Here is a 17,561-nt window from a genome sequence, read left to right as displayed (position 1 = left end):
GGGGTTTATATCTCATGCTCTTCTCCAGAGATTACAGAAATGTAGGTTCTTCAAGGGAGGTGGGAAGGAAGGAGGAAGGGAGGGCCCAAGCTAAAAGAGCAGTGTATTGCTTGTCACTTTTCTCACTTTACTCCAAGTGCTTCAGTGGGGTTGTCCTGGTCAATCTCATGGAAATATGTCTTAGTTTCATTGAGATGCTGAAAATCTACCCAAAGTGCAGACAGGTCCTGAAAACTTCTGTTCAGTAGGAATCATGTCTTATTGACCTAACCCTAAATCCAACTCACTTCTACTTTTAGTTTCAGTTCAGTTTAAGATTATAATACCTTCCCTCCCAGGCTCCTTACCTTGGTCCTCTCCCCTTTCATCTCCCCATGTGCTCTATAGCTGGTGGGAGGGGGAGGAAAAGTCTTTTTCAGTTTTCTTTGACTTGGCCATTTTGAATTCAGTTAGTTACTGGGCTTAACTTACTGCTTTTTACAAAAGAAAAACATTGTCTATATGGGTTTCATGCTAGCAACTCTTTAAGAGCTAATGGAAGATGTGGCCACCCCGAGTTTCATCTTAAGCTTTCTGCCTTCTTTTCTTCCTTTCTTCCTCTTCCTTTACATGCCATCCAGTGAGAAGACCTGTCCCTCAGTCTTGTAAATGTATCTGAGAGGTAGGAGCAGAGCCTCTATCTCCAGTGAAACTGAAATGGTAGACCTGTAATTGTGGGAAAACTATAAACTCTCTTGTTACAGTCCTGAAAAAAAAAAAAAAAAAACTAATGATATACTACTATATGTTGGCTAATTGAATTTAAATTTTAAAAAAAAGAAAAAATAAAATTTTATTATACAAAAGTCTCAATATTATTAATATATTAGGCTTTAACTCTTCTTTTTCAGTAGTTTGCTTACTGCTGAAGAATCAGCTAACAAAAACTGGATGGTGTGGCAGTTAGAAAGCTGCAGAAGCTCATTGAAACCATTTTTGCTTACAGGTAAAGATTAATTGATTTTGAATGCTAAACAAAAAGTAAAGGTGAGAAGGTATAATTAGTAGAAATGCATTGTCAGCTTTATTATTTTTTATTATTGTTACTGTCATAAATACACAGTTCCAAAATTAGGATTTCAGAATTTTTCATCTTAATTTTGGGTTGGTGCTTATAATGCAGATAAAAGTAGTTGTGCTACTTCAGTTCCTCCATACATTATGATTTGTTATTATTTAGATTAAAAGTAATGAGGTAGAAAGTTCTGTGCCACAGTATCTAAGAGGATAGTCATCATAAAATCTGGTCAAATATATCTTCTAGTTTAGGTTCATTATAATAAAATAGAATTTCAAATTTAGTAAATCTTACTTTAATTCTTTAAAATGTTATCAAATGTATTAATTTAGTAATTACTAAAATGTTCAAACAAAATAATGGTTCTATTTCCTAGTAAATATTAGAATAATTTTAACTTTATGATATTTCCATAGATTGAAATAAATCCCTTATGTGACTTCTATTGCTATAATATTCTGGACTTTTACAAGTATTACCATCTTGAAGACAAAATACTAGCTATATAACTTCAAGTTTCACTTTTTTACCAATGTGTGAAAATCTGTTTCATAAGGAATTTTCAGTGTGGTTCTATTTATTGTGTTTTCTTTTACCCTATGAACTGCTTCTATTTGTTTTTGGTTTGTTATTGTTTTTTAAGTACCAAGAAGTGAAGAGCCCAACAGTCAATATTCAGTTATGGATTTGAAAAAGATATTTTCTATTGAAGAAGAAAGTCTTGTAGTTAATCCTGTAAGCACAGAGTGGTGGGGAAAAGGAGGACTAAATCTGAAAGAGGCAGAAACTTTGGAACATCTGAATACATATTTGTGTCATGATGATCTATCTTCTGATGATACTAAAATGGAGATATTTTTGCCAACAAAAGTGCTTCAGTTAGAATATAAGTACGCAATAGTAAATATCACTTGTGTGAATTTTTCAGAATGAGAAAATGTTAGATACTGGCTTTCCACCAGGTGATTGGGAAAATGAAACGAAATTCCAGCATTCAGTATTAGCCCTGGCTCTGCCAGAATTTATGACTTTGAGCTCCATTAAGCCCCATTTTCTTCCTTGAAAAAAAAATGAGGAAGTTTGACTAGCTCATCTTAAAATCCTTTGTTGTCCTAAAATTCTATAGTCTCAGTTTTTAAAATTTCTAGCCATTTTCAATTAAAGTGACTTTCTTTTTATAAATGATTAATTGCTAGCCCAGTGTTTATTAATATCAGACTAGACTCAAAGCAGCACTGTTATTTTTCTATCTGACAGGTGAACTCTGGGTGTTCAATAGTATCTAATAACCTCTCTTTAACAATAGATAATCTTCCTTTGTTTCCAAAGCGTTTACTCAGTAAACATTTTTTACTTATACAATTTAAGGCAGCAAAATGTCTTTTGAGTATCTATATTTTGAGTTATTTTGGTTGTTATATATGCCATTATAATAAATGGAACATACTTAGTCTGAATTACACATTTTTGAAGTATATACGGATTGTTTTTAAATCAGTTTGTGCAACAGCTTTAGATCTTAAAGAAGTTGGGAAAGTTCACTTTTAGTTTATTATAGAGTAAGTAAATATATTTAAAAATGCATTTTAGATATTATTGTGTGTGTTGGGAGACTGCTTTAAGGGGATAGGAAGTGGGGCAAGAATTGTTATCAGCAAGAGATGTTTCAAAGACAGACCTTTGAAGTATCAGGAAGAAACTCTGACCTTATATTCTTGACCAGGAGGGTAAAACTCAGCCAAACCCCAGTCTATTAGTCGTAGCTTTCTGTGCTCATGATCAATCATGACATTATGGGGCTTCACATTTGTGCATATTCCCATGCTGTGATAATAATCCAGGACCTTCAGAATCTGTACACCAGTCTATCTGTCCTAAGGCCCAGGTGGGTACTCAGAAGAATTTTAAAAGAGATTAAGTCAGATTGCTAGACAAAGAAAAGGGAGAGGAAGATTTTATGGGGTCTTCAAATATCCAGAATAATGTATTATAAGACTATGTAAAGTCTTTATTATGGTATGTAACTATTTTGAAGTTAAAACATATAATTCACCTTGATATCCAACAGAGTTATGATGATAGTTTAATTATGAAGTTTAAAAAGCAATAACTGAAAAGAAAACAAAAATAAATAAAAGCAAGAACTCTATCAGGAGCTCATTGCCAAGTTGTCAGGATACGGGTGATTAAACAGAGAGAAGTAGAAGAAAATAATCAGAAAAGGGAAATAATAAACAGTTCATATTTGCTTGCTAAACATACCAGGATGTCTCTAGAAAATATCTCAGAGGTTTCGAATTGGTAGCCTCTGATCCTAGTCAGCCCATATATTATTGACCCATATAGTGTTTTAATTAGTTACCAACATTTACAGTTTGGAGGGTTGCAGATAAAGGATCTGTATTTTGAGATTGTCTTTAAAAATTCCAAAAACCAGACCCATACTCTTATATGGCAACAATTGGTTGGAACCAATAGCAGCTCACCACTTTAGACAGGCCGTTAATAGCTCCCCACCTCCAGTTCACCATAGTTCCCAGCCCTCATAAATTGACTCCAGGTGTTAGTTGGCACTTAGCATTACTCTTGCACTTTTGTCTTACATTTAGTATAGTTAGAAGGAAAGTAAAATGTTTCTTAAACCAATATCTCTAATAAAAGCAAAATCAAAATTACAGACTGCATTTGGAAGAAAAAATTCAAAATTTATCTTCCTCAAGATTATGATTTAAGCATTGGCAATATTTTTTTTAAGATTTTATTTATTTATTTGACAGAGAGAGAGCACAAGCAGGGAGAGTGGCAGGCAGAGGGAGAGGGAGAAGCAGGCTCCCCGCAGAGCAAGGGAGGCCCGATGTGGGACTCGATTCCAGGACCTGAGCCGAAGGCAGTTGCTTAACCAACTGAGCCACCCAGGTGCCCTTAAGCACTGGCAATATAGTTCATTCATTTACATACCTTATTTCTCTGGCCCTATAGACATTTAAGATTTTCTCAAACGTTATAAGGTATAAGTTACATATAATAAAATGCACCCATTCTACCTGTACAGTTTTATGCATTTTGACAAATGTGCATACCAATGAAACAACCCACCACAATTAAGATACAGAATATTTCTTGTTTTACATGTTTTTATTTAAATTCAATTAATTAATATATAATGTATTATTAGTTTCAGAGGTACAGGTCTGTGATTCATCAGTCTTATATAACACCCCGTGTTCATTACATCACATGCCCTCCTTAATGTCCATCACCCAGTTACCCCATCCCTCCACCCACCCTCCTCTCCAGCAACCCTCAGTTTGTTTCCTATGATTAAGAGTCTCTTATGGTTTGTCTCCCTCTCTGGTTTCGTCTTGTTTTATTTTTTTCCTCTCTTCCCCTATGATACCTGTTTTGTTTCTTAAATTCCACATATCAGTGAGATCATATGATAATTGTCTTTCTCTGATTGACTTATTTTGCTTAGCATAATACCCTCTAGTTCCATCCGTGTCATTGCAAATGGCAAGATTTCATTTTTTGATAGCTGTGTAATATTCTGGTGTGTGTGTGTGTGTGTGTGTGTGTATTTATATATACACCACCTCTTCTTTATCCAAGGATATAGAATATTTCTATCACCAAAATGTTTCCTTTCCCCCTTTATACTCTGTAGTCATTACATTCCTCTCTTCGTCTAACCTTCACCCCTGATCCCAGGTCAGACCCATGTGTACTTTCTGTCACTATGTATTAGTGTCCCTTGTTCTAGAATTTCATTTATGGAATCATATAGTAACTATTTTGTGTCTGACTTCTTCCACTCAGCATAACACTTTTGAGATTCATTTATGATGTTATGTGTACGACTAGTTCATTTCTTATTACTGAGGAATTTTTCATATGGATGTACCCCAGTTTGCTTATCAATTCTCCTGGATGTATTTCCCAGATTTTTACTATTAGGAAAAAAACTTCTAGAAGTTTTTTTGTGGACATATGTTATCATTTCTCTTGATTGAATATCTATGAATACAATTACTGAGTCTTATGGTAGGTATATATTTAACTTCATAAGAAACTACTAAAGGGGTGCCTTGGTGGCTCAGTCAGTTAAGTGTCTGCCTTCAGCTCAGGTCATGATCCCAGAGTCCTGGGATCAAGCCCTGCATCAGGCTCCCTGCTCAATGGGGAGCCTGCTTCTCCCTCTCTGGGAAGGAGCTCCGAGAGCTTGTGCTCTCTCTCATTATCTCTGTCGCTATCTCTGTCTCTCTCTTTCTCTCAAATAAATAAATAAAATTTAAAAAAAAAAAAAAAAGAAAGATGGGGTGCCTGGGTGGCTCAGTCGTTAAGCGTCTGCCTTCAGCTCAGGTCATGATCCCAGGGTCTTGGGATCGAGCCCCATGTCAGGCTCCCTGCTCCACGGGAAGCCTGCTTCTCCCTCTCCCACTCCCCCTGCTTGTGTTCCCTCTCTTGCTGTCTCTTTCTCTCTCTCTGTCAAATAAATAAATAAAATCTTTAAAAACAAAAAAAGAAACTACTAAATTGTTTTCCAAAGTGGTTGCACCATTGTGCATTCACACTAGCAATGTGTAAGAGTTCCAGTTACTCTATATCCTTGTCAACAGTTGGTATTGACAGTCTTTAATTTTAGCATTCCAGTGGGTGTGTTGTGGTATCTCAGTTTGGTTTTAATTTGTATTTTCCTGATGACTAATGATGGTGAACATCATTTTACATGGTCATTGGCCATTTGTATATCTTCCTTTAAAAAATATATTATAGGGGCACTTGGGTGGCTCAGTCAGTTAAGTGTCTGACTCTTGGCTTCAACTCAGGTCATGATCTCATGGGTCATGAGATCAAGCCCCAGGAGCTGGCTCCAATCTCAGCAGGGAGTCTGCTTGAATATTCTCTCCCTTTGCCCCTCCCCCTACTTGCACATGCACTCTCTCTCTAAAATAAATACACCTTTAAAATATACATATATATTATAGCTTTATTGAAATATAATTCACATACCATAAATTTATCCATTTAAAGTATGCCATTCAATGGTTTTAGTATATTCACAGAGTTGTAATCATCACCACAATCAATTTTAGAACATTTTTCTCATCTCCCAAAAGAAATCCTGTACCCATTAGCAGTCACTCCCCATTTTCCCCAGCTGCGGAACCACTAATCTATTTTCTGTCTCTATAGATTTGTTGACTCTGGATGTTTCATATAAATGGAGTCATACAATATATGGTCTTTTGTGATTGGCTTCTTTCATTTAGAATGTTTTCAAGATTCATCCATGTTGTAGCATGTACATATCTTACGTGAAGTATTGTTCAAATATTTTGTCAAATTTTAAATAGGCTTTCTTTTTAAATATTAAGCTATAAGAGTTCTTTGGATATATTGAATACAGTCCTTTTTCAAGTGTATGTATTGCAAGTATATTCTTCTGGTCTATGGATTGCTTGGTACCTAAGGTTTTTACCTTTAGACTTAATTGCAAGCCTATTGGCAATAGGGCTTTTCTGGAATTCTTTCTTTGTTTGGTAACCTAGTTCCAGGATTAAGAAAAAGAGGTCTGAATTTTTGCCCTTTTTAAAAATTTATATTATTCAGGCCAAAATTGATTTGCAAAGCAATAAACAAAGTACTTCCAAGGATCAAATTATATCAATAAGAACTTACAAATAAAAGTTATTCTAATACCCTAGTAGAACACTCATTTATGCATGGAAGTCATTTGGATATTTTTATTTTCTGTTTTTAGCATGGCTAGAACATGAAAGTTGTTCCTCACCTATTGTACTTATTAATGAGACATCTACAAATGATCATTTATTACTTCCACAAAAGATTTCATCTCCGGCAGAAGAAGTACCAGACCTGTGTTTTTCTGATGACAATTTTTCTGTTAAACGACCAAAAGAAGAAAAACCAAAGAATGATCTAGAACTAGTTTATAGAATAAGCCAAAATAAAGAAAATGAAGATTACTTGGAACTTGACTGCACAGTACCATCTATTGAATCATCTTCCTCTCCAAAAATTGAAAAAGCATCTTTTAAACATGGTAAAAAATGGGAGAATGATTTGGACCTTTTGAGTGACTTCATTATGCTGCGAAATAAATATAAAACTTGCACCTCAAAGACTGAAGTCACAGACAGTAAAGAAGATGATGGTGGGTAATTTGGTAATATTTTGGCACAGATATGATAGCTTTAAGGTCTAAATGTATAATTTATTACAGAAGGTAAGAAAATTTAAAGCTCTTTCAAATAGAATATATTCTTTTTCAAAGTCAAAGAAAGTGTCATTTATTCATGATACTTATTGAGTATGGAGATAGATGTGGCTATTTAGATATAGATGTAGATATGTATTTTCCAAAAAATTTAAAAGTACACTTGAACTTGTAAGAAAAACCACTATTTGTAAAACTTGCTTTTGCAACTTGGCCATACAGAGTCAGTATTTCTAACTTTTATTGATCATTCTGCCATTCTTTTTTCTCTTTTAGCTGACAGTTCTCAGTATTACATTTTAATGTGTACTTAAGAACACTTTGCCAATTTGATTGCTTATTACTCTTTTTAAATTTACCAAAGAGTTTCTGTGTGAGTTGTAATTGTTTTACATTCACTGCTTATAACCATATCAAAGGTAGTACGTGTCATACATTTCACTTCTGGTAAAGAAATAATAAGTATTCTAGAATATGTTTGACATACATTGCCCAGAAGAATTAAGTACAAAAATACATATATTTTTTGTCACAAACTTCACTTTATTACATGAATAAATCTCCCACTGCTCCCCCGCTCTGACCTTTAGGGGAAAAGAGAGAGAGAGAGGGAGAAAACTTACAAAATGAGAGCACACTTGACCTTAAGTACAAAAATATTTATGTGTGAGGGGCGCCTGTGTGGCTCAGTCGTTAAGCATCTGCCTTCGGCTCAGGTCATGATCCTGGGGTCCTGGGATCGAGCCCCGCATTGGGTTCCCTGCTCTGCAGAAGGCCTGCTTCTCCCTCTCCCACTCCCCCTGCTTGTGTTGCCTCTCTCGCTGTGTCTCTCTCTGTCAAATAAATAAATAAAATCTTAAAAAAAAAAAATTTATGTATGAGAGTTACAGCATAGTTAGGTCTTATGGTCTCATATATTATTAACATAAAATTCTGCTGCTTAGTTAATAAGGCCATTTGACTCTCAAACTAAGCTCCTTTATGCAACTTAGCTTTTACTAGTAACAGAGGTAATACTTTGGTATATATTTTACTTCTTGCCTTATTTTATAGTCAATTCAGGGGCAAGAAAGAATGTTACAACTTATTGGGCCCCCTCAAAAACTCTAGTAATTGTATTATTTAATCCTAGCTATTCCAATTATTTATTTTTTTTAAAGATTTTATTTATTTATTTGAGAGAGAGAGAATGAGAGACAGAGAGCATGAGAAGGAGGAAGGTCAGAGGGAGAAGCAGACTCCCTGCTGAGCAGGGAGCCTGATGCGGGACTTGATCCCGGGACTCCAGGATCACGACCTGAGCCAAAGGCAGTCGCTTAACCAACTGAGCCACCCAGGCGCCCTAGCTATTCCAATTATTTATAGTTAATTAAAAGTATACTTGAAAATAATAACATAATCTAGTTTAGGATATTTTACTCCATTATTTTTCACCATGTATTTAAAGCTCATATATTAAAATGTTTTAAGATGGTATTGTGTTTCTAAAATTACCCTGTAATCATATTATTAATAGATAACATTACTATCTAGTTAATATAAGTAACTATAAATAAATTAATTAGTTATATACATATTTGTAATCCTCCACAATACTTAGGAAAGAAGGAAGAAAACTGACATTTGAATGTTGTACGCCAGGCACTAAAATACATATTAGAGATAAAGATGATACCATTGCTGACCTTGAGAAGCTTACAACATAGTACAGTAGGCTTATAGAAAATGCCTGAGAGCTGAAGGGTAAGTGGTAAGAATTGACCTAATTAAGAAAGGATGAAGCCAGGGAGGGCTTGGGGCATAGGAGAGGATTAGTAGCAGAAGGAGGGGTATGTGGAAAGTCACAGAGAAATGAAATTGAGCCATTTGTGCCTTTCAGGTGTCAGGAACTGTATTTGGTGTTTAATCCCTATAACAATATTCAAAATAGGTATGTTTATCTATATTTTACATATGAGGACACTGAAGCTAGTGTCAGAACTGAGATTGAAACAGTGATTCGATGTCAAGATTCTGTCCACGATTGCCTTCAGCACTGTGTTATATCCATTGACCTGAATAGTTGTTCAACTTAACACTGACATGTTTCAAGGAAGAACTTTAACAACTGTGATCATATTACATGAAAGCATTTTAAGTAAAGCAACATTAAGTTTCCCTGAATAATGCAAATTAATAATTTTTATTAGAATTTCAAGATAAAGAAGAACATTCTTTGACTCTTCAGGAAGAAAGTCCTCCTGTTTGTACTAATAAAGCCATAGAGAAAATAAATCAGGAAAGGAGAGTGGATAATGTCATTGAAATTCAAGCATCAGGTATGCTGTATGCTTTTAAAATGCATTCAAATTAAGTAAATTTGAAAGCCTTTTCCTGAGTATCTAGGACATACCTGATTTTCCATGTAATTTTCTTCATTTGTTTCAGATGTTTCTTCATTCCATTCCTACTTTTAAGATATTCCTACACCTGAACACCCCATTCACTGCCTCTGCCCCTTTCCATTGCCCTATTCCACTCCACTCACTGTTATTTCTTCCTTCATTTAAATTGCTGCTTCCTGGGCCGCCTGGGTGGCTCAGTTTGTTAAGCGACTGCCTTCGGCTCAGATCATGATCCTGGAGTCCCAGGATGGAGTCCCACATTGAGCCCCACATCGGGCTCCCTGCTTGGCAGGGAGTCTGCTTCTCCCTCTGACCCTTACCCCTCTCATGCGCTCTCTCTCATGCTCTCTCTCTCTCAAATAAATAAATAAAACCTTTAAAAAATATAAAAAAATAAATAACCTGCTGCTTCCCTACATTCATCAGAGAACAGCAGACTGCAGCTGCTCAGACTCTTCTGCCCAGTTAGGAAAAATGAACTGCTGAGGCTTACTCCCTCTGTTCTCTTGCCCACTGTCAGGGTGATGTTAAAAAAGCTATTATTGTTTCCTATAGTGATTAAAATTTTTGCTTCTGCTGTGAAGAAGAATATTCTTTGACTCCTAAAGAATAGCCTACTTAAAAGAACATCATGCTCATTATTAAAATCAATAAGGAAATATGACACTAGTTTTTAATATCTTTTCATTTTTCGGTTCAGTTTTATTTATGACCTTTAGATGATAATGCAAATCTTAAAGTATTGCTATTCTAGTGAAAACTAGAAACAGTTTGTCATTGTGGTAAATTTATTTAGCTTAAGGTTGTAAGCTAATTGTGGAGGGAAAAAAAAAATATGTGATTCTCTTTATATGGCTCTTCACACTTGCCATATTAGTTACCGAATACATATTTTCTAATAAGCAGAATAACCATAAAATTATACATATTAACCATAAAATTATACAATTAACCATAAAACTACACAAATTCTACAGATGGTTTTTGTTTTGTTTTGTTTTCTTATTATTTTTTTGTTATTTTTGTTACTAGTTTATTTAGAATAAATATCCTAAAATGAACCTCTATATAATCTTACGATTTTTAACTCAGAAAATAATTTGGAGGGGCACCTGGGTGGCTTAGTCATTAAGCGTCTGCTTTTGGCTCAGGTCATGATCCCAGGGTCCTGGGATCGAGCCCCGCATCAGGCTCCCTGCTTAGCGGGAAGCCTGCTTCTCCCTCTCCCACTCCCCCTGCTTATGTTCCCTCTCTCACTGTGTCTCTGTCAAATAAATAAATAAAATCTTGAAAAAAAAATAATTTGGATGTAGTTCAGTTTTCCATGAAGTGACATGTTTAATTGGTTTGTCAAAAAGGACATGCCATCCTTATCAAACACTATCTTTAATGCTTTTACTTTCACAGAGAGCCAGTGCCAAGCATTCTGTCTCCTAGAAGCAGCAGCTACTCCTATCTTAAAAAAACTTGTATGCCTCTGTACTCTCCCTGCTGCTAATTGGACATTTGCCACTGTCATTTTTGACCAAACAAGGTTCCTCTTAAAGGAACAAGAAAAAGTAATAAGTGATGCTATTCAGCAAGGTAAGTACAAATAAAAGTCATATTATTTAAAAGGATAAAAATTTATGGGTTGTTGTATCAAATGAGTAAAAATTGAATATAGAAGGTATAGAAATTAGTCATGGATGAAGACATAACTTTAATTCAGAATATGACACCCATAAACTAATACTGGAGGGTCAGCTAAGTAAGGAGAAAAAGGTAACAAATACATCTGGCATTGCTTCTCAATAATGCTCCTAACTGACTTATATTACTTGACAGATTCCTAGTGCAAAAACCAAATTAACCCTATTATTGTTAAATCTGAACCACCTAGTTCCCTCCCAAGGTCGGGGGGATGTCAAAAATAGATTAATTAAAGTCAACCCTGGACTTTTCTCCTGGCCAAGATGGAGTAAGAGGGATTGAATTTACACTCCTTTCAGGAAAAAAAAGAAAAGACAAAGACAAAATACATGAAACTAGTTTTTAAGACTCTAGACATCAGGCAGTGAAGCACCCTGATTCCCAAGAGATGGGAAACAAGTAAGGTGAGCCCTACCATTGCCCTAGCTTACTGCCTTGAAAAAGTTGCCAGGCCATAGCACAGGGAGAGATAGTAGGGGCAGAGCCCAGTGGACAATCTGTGTTGAGGAAACAGAACTGAGAGTCCAGGGAGACCAAGGCAGCTAGAGTTCAAAGGATAGAATATGAGAGACAGAGAGAGATTCACACAGAGTATTGAGCAGAGTACTGATCAGAGTATATGTGAGGAAACCACCTGAGGTTGGGGAAGCAAACCATCTGAAAGGATTAGAGGGAGTAGTACTCTGCACTCACACAGGGCAGGGAGTAATGCCTGCTCCGATCAGCTAGATTAGAAAAACTCATAATTTGTGGGGCACCTAACATGGTAAAATTCACAGTGTCTGGCATCCAATCAAAGATTACCAGGCATGACAAGAGATAGGAAAACACAACCCATAATGAGAATATTCCATCAAAGCAAACTCAGAACTGACAAAGATGTTAGCATTATTAGAGAAGGGCACTGAAACTTCTTATAACTATGTTCCATATGTTCAATAAGTTAGAGATAGAAAAAGGACACAAATCAGCCTTTTAGAAATGAATACAGTGTATGAGATGAAAACTGCACTGGATTAATGGCAGAGTAAATATTACAGAAGAAAAGATTAGTAAACTTGAAGCCATAGCAATAGAAACTATTCCAAAATAAAACACAGGCAGATAAAATAATCTAAAAAAAAAAAAAAAGAAGAAAAGAGCATCAGTGCACTGTGAAACAACTTCAAATAGCCTGACGTAATAGTAAGTGGAGTTCTCAAAGGAGAGGCAAAGGGGGTAAACAGAAAAAAATATTCGAAGAAATAGTGACTGAAAGGTTTCCAAACTTAGTTAAGAACTACAAACCCATACATCCAAGAAACTCAGTGAACCCCAAGCATAAGATGCATAATGAAGCTACATCAAGGCATATAGTCAAATTGCTCAAAACTGGTAGTAAAGAGAAAATTGTAGGAGCAGCCAGAGGGGGTACGGAAAACATGTTGCATAAGGAAAGCAAAGATAAGGATGATGTAATTTCTTGTCAGAAGTTGTACAAGTGAAAAGACAGTGGAGTAAAATCTTTAAAATACTGAAAGAAGGGGTGCCTGGGTGGCTCAGTCAGTTGAGCAACCAACTCTTGATTTCGGCTCAGGTCATGATCTCAGGGTCCTGGGATTGAGCCCTGCATCTAGCTCTGCACTCAGCTGGAAGTCTGCTTGAGGGTTCTCTCTCTCCTTCTCCCTCTACCCCTCCCCCCACTCTCTCTCTCTCTCTCAAATAAATCTATAAGAGATGTTCAAGAAATATTCTCCTAAAGAAAGAAGAAAAATGGTGCCAAATCTGGTTTCTCTGCTCTGCTCTCATCCCTTCCAGGTCATGATTGACTTGTTTCCACAAGTCTTACAGGGGCTGGATATACTACCCAGAAATGGTTCTCCTGTTGCCTCTTGGTTCCCAGTGACTACTTCATATTTGCCTTGATCTTTACTGATTGATTAGATGAGCAGTTTCAAACTTTTTAGCAGAACATTTTGTACAAATAAATATTTCATGGGATCCCACTATATAAAACAGAGAAAAGTAGAGCTTTTCTGGTTGATTTGGGACAATGGGCCTAGATTCCTATCTTCTTGGTTTCACTTTTGCACATGGTAAAATCCAATCTGTCATCTTCAAAAAGCTCTAGAACTACATGGAACACATTAAGTAGACAATTGGCCTGTCCCTGTGAATACATCTCTTGTTTGAATCATATCTTTGGACAATTATTCCCAGGTGTCTCTACCTTCATTTTAAGGTATTGCTTTATGTTATGATCACCCATCTTTATCTTCACCAGTTGGCAAGTTATGAGTTTAATTTTCTTCTTGTTTTATAACTGGGAATCACTGATCTTTTTTCCTAAGTGGGAAAGCAACAGGAGTATGAACACTGAGGTTAGCCATCTGGGTTTGAATGCCAGCTCCACCATTTATTCACATATTGACCTTGGACAGTTACTTAACCTTGTTCAGACTATTTCCTCATGCAAAAAATGAGGCTCATAATAAACTTGTCTGACAGGGTTATCATTATAGATTCAGTGAAATAACCAGCTTACATACAGCCTGGCACATAGTAAGCACCTGACAATGAATGTTAGCTATTATTGTTAAGCATTCTGATACACATTCAAAAATTCTGATGTGTATCTTATGTTTTTAAATATGTTTCTGCTTGCTTAGGTACAAATGATGAGAAAGAAATGACGTTCAAGCATGCTGCTCTCTTACATCTTCTGGTAACAATTAGAGATGTCCTTTTAACATGTAGCTTGGACACAGCGTTGGGTTAGTGGGGGAAATTTTTATTTCCCCTTTTCTTCCTATTGAAATATTTCATCTGAAATAACTTTTACTTTTCTGAAAAAGAAATTATAAGAAATGATGTAGCCTCTTTTACTTCCGCATTAAACATTATATACATTTTGACATAATTATAATAGAATATATATTTTTATTCTGCCTGTATTCTTTAAAAGAAATCATTTGTAACAAATATCATCCCTTAGAAAAATAGGTTTAGGATTCTCTAATCTAGGCCTGAATTATAGAGTCATAATGCCTTAAACAGATTTGATTGTATAATCATTGTCATGCACGACTTTTTAATGTAAGGTGATATTTTGCCATGTACGTTTTAGGTCTTCATTGAATGTTTGTGGCTTTGAATCTTTGCTAGGTGAATATACATAACTAATATAACCAAATTATTAGTAGTAAGATATTTTGCAATTTCTTTTTTAGTTTTGTCTGTAAATTAGGATATGAATTACTGGAGGAATAAAAATCAAACTATTTTGAATACATTGGAAAATTTAAAGATTGTAGAAATTTTTTCTAAACTGTGAAAATCATTTAAATATCTGTCTCAGTACATTACTGCTTGAGGCTCCTTATTGCAGGATTATTTAGACTTGTTTAGTAATGGTATGCTTATAGGATTGTTTCATAATTTAGAATTTCTAGAACCTATTTAAAATATAAAGTGAAAATAATTTTGCTCTGATCTGTGACCCAGAGGTTTTGTTTTATCTGTGACCCAGACAAGTATTTCTCTAATCCAAGGTTTTGATAAGTACTGAGCAGCAGTGAATTACAACTGTACTCCCTTTACGGCACTGGGAGTTATATTTGGCCAAGCATTATATTAGTATTATCTGGCCAAGTATTATAACTAAATTACAGCTACCTTTAGAAAGCCCAACATGGTGCTTTTCCTTTTCTCTCCAATTAAACCACTTGGGTGTTGATGCTGATTGGGTTGTTTTACCTCCATCTCCATCAAGTATGGATTGGGGGCTCTCGCCCTAGTTTACAGTACCTGGAATTGGTATAAGGGTGTAGTATTACATGCCCTTCTATTTCGTCACCTGTCTTTTCAGCTTCCATAAAAAATCATCAGTTCTATCAAAAGCTAAGCTGATTGTTAAAGCATAGTGTAAGGCAGAATGTCAGAATCTAGACTACCTGAGCTCCCAGTGCTGTAAAGAGAGTACATTGTGGGGGCACCTGGGTGGCTCAGTTAAGCGTCTGCCTTCGGCTCAGGTCATGATCCCGGAGTCCTGGAATCGAGCCCTGCATCGGGCTGGGCTCCCTGCTTGTCGGGAAGCCTGCTTCTCCCTCTCCCACTCCCCCTGCTTGTGTTCCTGCCCTTGCTATCTCTCTCTCTGTCAAATAAATAAATAAAATCTTAAAAAAAAAAAAAAAAGAGAGTGCATTATGACTCGCTGCTGCTTAATACTTATTAGAGAGCTAGAATTAGAGAAATAATATTTATGGAGGATTGCTTGAGATATATTCACCTTTAAGTACTCTTACAGTCTACCCTAGGATAAGGTGAGACCATTAAGAACCATGTACTTGGGCTGAATAATTTTTACTCCTCAAAGAAGTACTTTCACCAAATCAAACTTGGACATTGCTATTTGGCTACCTTGAGGAATACTATGAAAGTAAAATCCTCGTTGGAAAACGAACTTCTTAAGCCCTACGTACCAAGCCATAAGGAATAACCTAGCCACCTTGGACATTTTTAGTGGAGAGATTTCTCACTCCTCTAAACCTCTCAAAATCAAAGAGTTAGTTAGTTTGTCCTCTTTTCTTTTTCTCTGCATAGTGTCAGAGAAAGAAAGATCCATGGGGGTCTGGCTGTCTGCCCTGCTGCCTTCCAGAATTCTCTATTTTTCTCCCAGTTTCTAGTTTGCTACCTCTCCCAAGCTAGCAAGTTAATGAGTTTCAAGATTAAAGGCATAGAGTTTCACTTCTGAGCTTTAACCCAGAAATAAATTCAGTATTGTGTAATGGATATTATAGCAACAATATGTACTATGGCACAAAGGATGGAGACTGTTAACTTAAAGCTGAATATTTGTTTAAAAACAAGTAGGAGTTTGCCAAATAAATAAAGTGTAAAAGGGTCTTATAGGCAGAATTGAGAGCCCAGAAGAATGACCCAGTGGGTGTGCTGCATAGAGCTAAATCGAAGAGTATAAGGTAGAAAGGTATAGGAACTAAGCCTGAAAACATAACAAAGAGACAAATCATGAATAGCCTTTTAAACTGCACAAAAGAGTTCAGACCTTATTCTGGGTAGATGATAAGGAGCCATTGAAACAGGGATGCTACTGGATTAGGCTTCTCTTTCAGAAGATTAGGTCTAGAGAATCAGGAAGAGCTTTTAGGCAGAAATCCCTGGGAAAGAGTCTAGATTTATTGAATATGAACTTTCAGGGATTGGTCTCAGGATTCTGTGTTTAGAAACTGCTTTAGTGAGTCTGAATTTAGGCTCTGCTGTTTTAGCAGCTATATAAGTGATTTATGCATAAATATCATGGATTATATCCCAAGAGTTTATAGACTAATGAGATTGTCATATACATAAATAAGAAATCAAGTACAAAAGCTTTATAGATAAAATACCAAGAAAATTCCAGTGAAGTGGCATTTCCATATGACTTGCATGTAAGTGTAGACCAAGCCAGAAGGCAGGAAAAGATGGGATATATTCAGAGGATATATAGAGTATGTCATTATGTAGCTTAAAAGAAGACATTTGGTACATATTTTTCAGCTTCACTCAGTTTAAAGGTTTTCATTAGTCAATATCTTTGATCAAAATTGGAAGACGATTAACTCTGTTATGACTCATGGAGTTTCTCAAAGAACAAAAAGATATGCCTTTTCCCCCTGCTTTTGTTTTTAACAGGATATTTGTCAAATGCAAAAGATATCTACAGAAGCATTTTAGGCTCCTATTTGGATGACATTTGGAGACAGCTGGAGATTGTACAGTTTATTAGGGAAAAAAAGCCTGAAACCAACTACAAGATACAAGAACTGCAATGTCAGATACTAAATTGGATGCAAAGTGAGCAACAGATTAAGGTAAGTGCTGGAATAAAGCAGATAACGGTAATCAGCTTAAACAAGAATTGTATGTAAGAAATTTTTGCATTTAACTCAGAAATTATGAAATAGTCTAGACTATTTGGTCCCTTGATGGTTTTCTCCTTAAGTAAGTTAACAAAACAGAATCAGACACAGAGAAAGGATGATTTGCATCATTGTTCATGTATCTTGAATTTAAAAATACTTTAATTTTTTTTTTTTGAATTTAAAAATACTTTAATTTTTATTATATGCAGTTTTCTATGGATTGGCTCTCCAAATTTCAAAACTGTTGTCTGGTACATCTAAGTTCATGAACATATACCAAATAACAGAAC

At 35.7% G+C, this 17,561-nt stretch overlaps 1 protein-coding gene across 1 annotated transcript in view; it reads left to right on the top strand.

Moving 5' to 3' along the window:
• SHOC1 (shortage in chiasmata 1) overlaps nt 1–17,561 on the top strand; it is an 84,746-nt gene that overhangs the window by 39,610 nt on the left and 27,575 nt on the right. Inside the window, exons 10-16 of the mRNA XM_045882923.1 lie at nt 891–985; nt 1,701–1,970; nt 6,819–7,232; nt 9,494–9,613; nt 11,087–11,263; nt 14,020–14,124; nt 17,042–17,220. Of these exons, the coding sequence (XP_045738879.1) occupies nt 891–985; nt 1,701–1,970; nt 6,819–7,232; nt 9,494–9,613; nt 11,087–11,263; nt 14,020–14,124; nt 17,042–17,220 (1,360 nt within the window). The remainder of the gene's footprint in view (nt 1–890; nt 986–1,700; nt 1,971–6,818; nt 7,233–9,493; nt 9,614–11,086; nt 11,264–14,019; nt 14,125–17,041; nt 17,221–17,561) is intronic.

The sequence above is a fragment of the Mirounga angustirostris genome, unplaced genomic scaffold (assembly GCF_029215605.1).
Source record: "Mirounga angustirostris isolate CCGP_5_RB_7025 unplaced genomic scaffold, mMirAng1.0.hap1 SCAF_15, whole genome shotgun sequence".
In the NCBI taxonomy this organism is placed as follows: Eukaryota; Metazoa; Chordata; class Mammalia; order Carnivora; family Phocidae; genus Mirounga; species Mirounga angustirostris.
Note: the sequence above shows the minus strand (reverse complement) of the source record. Positions and strands in the feature narration are given on the sequence as shown.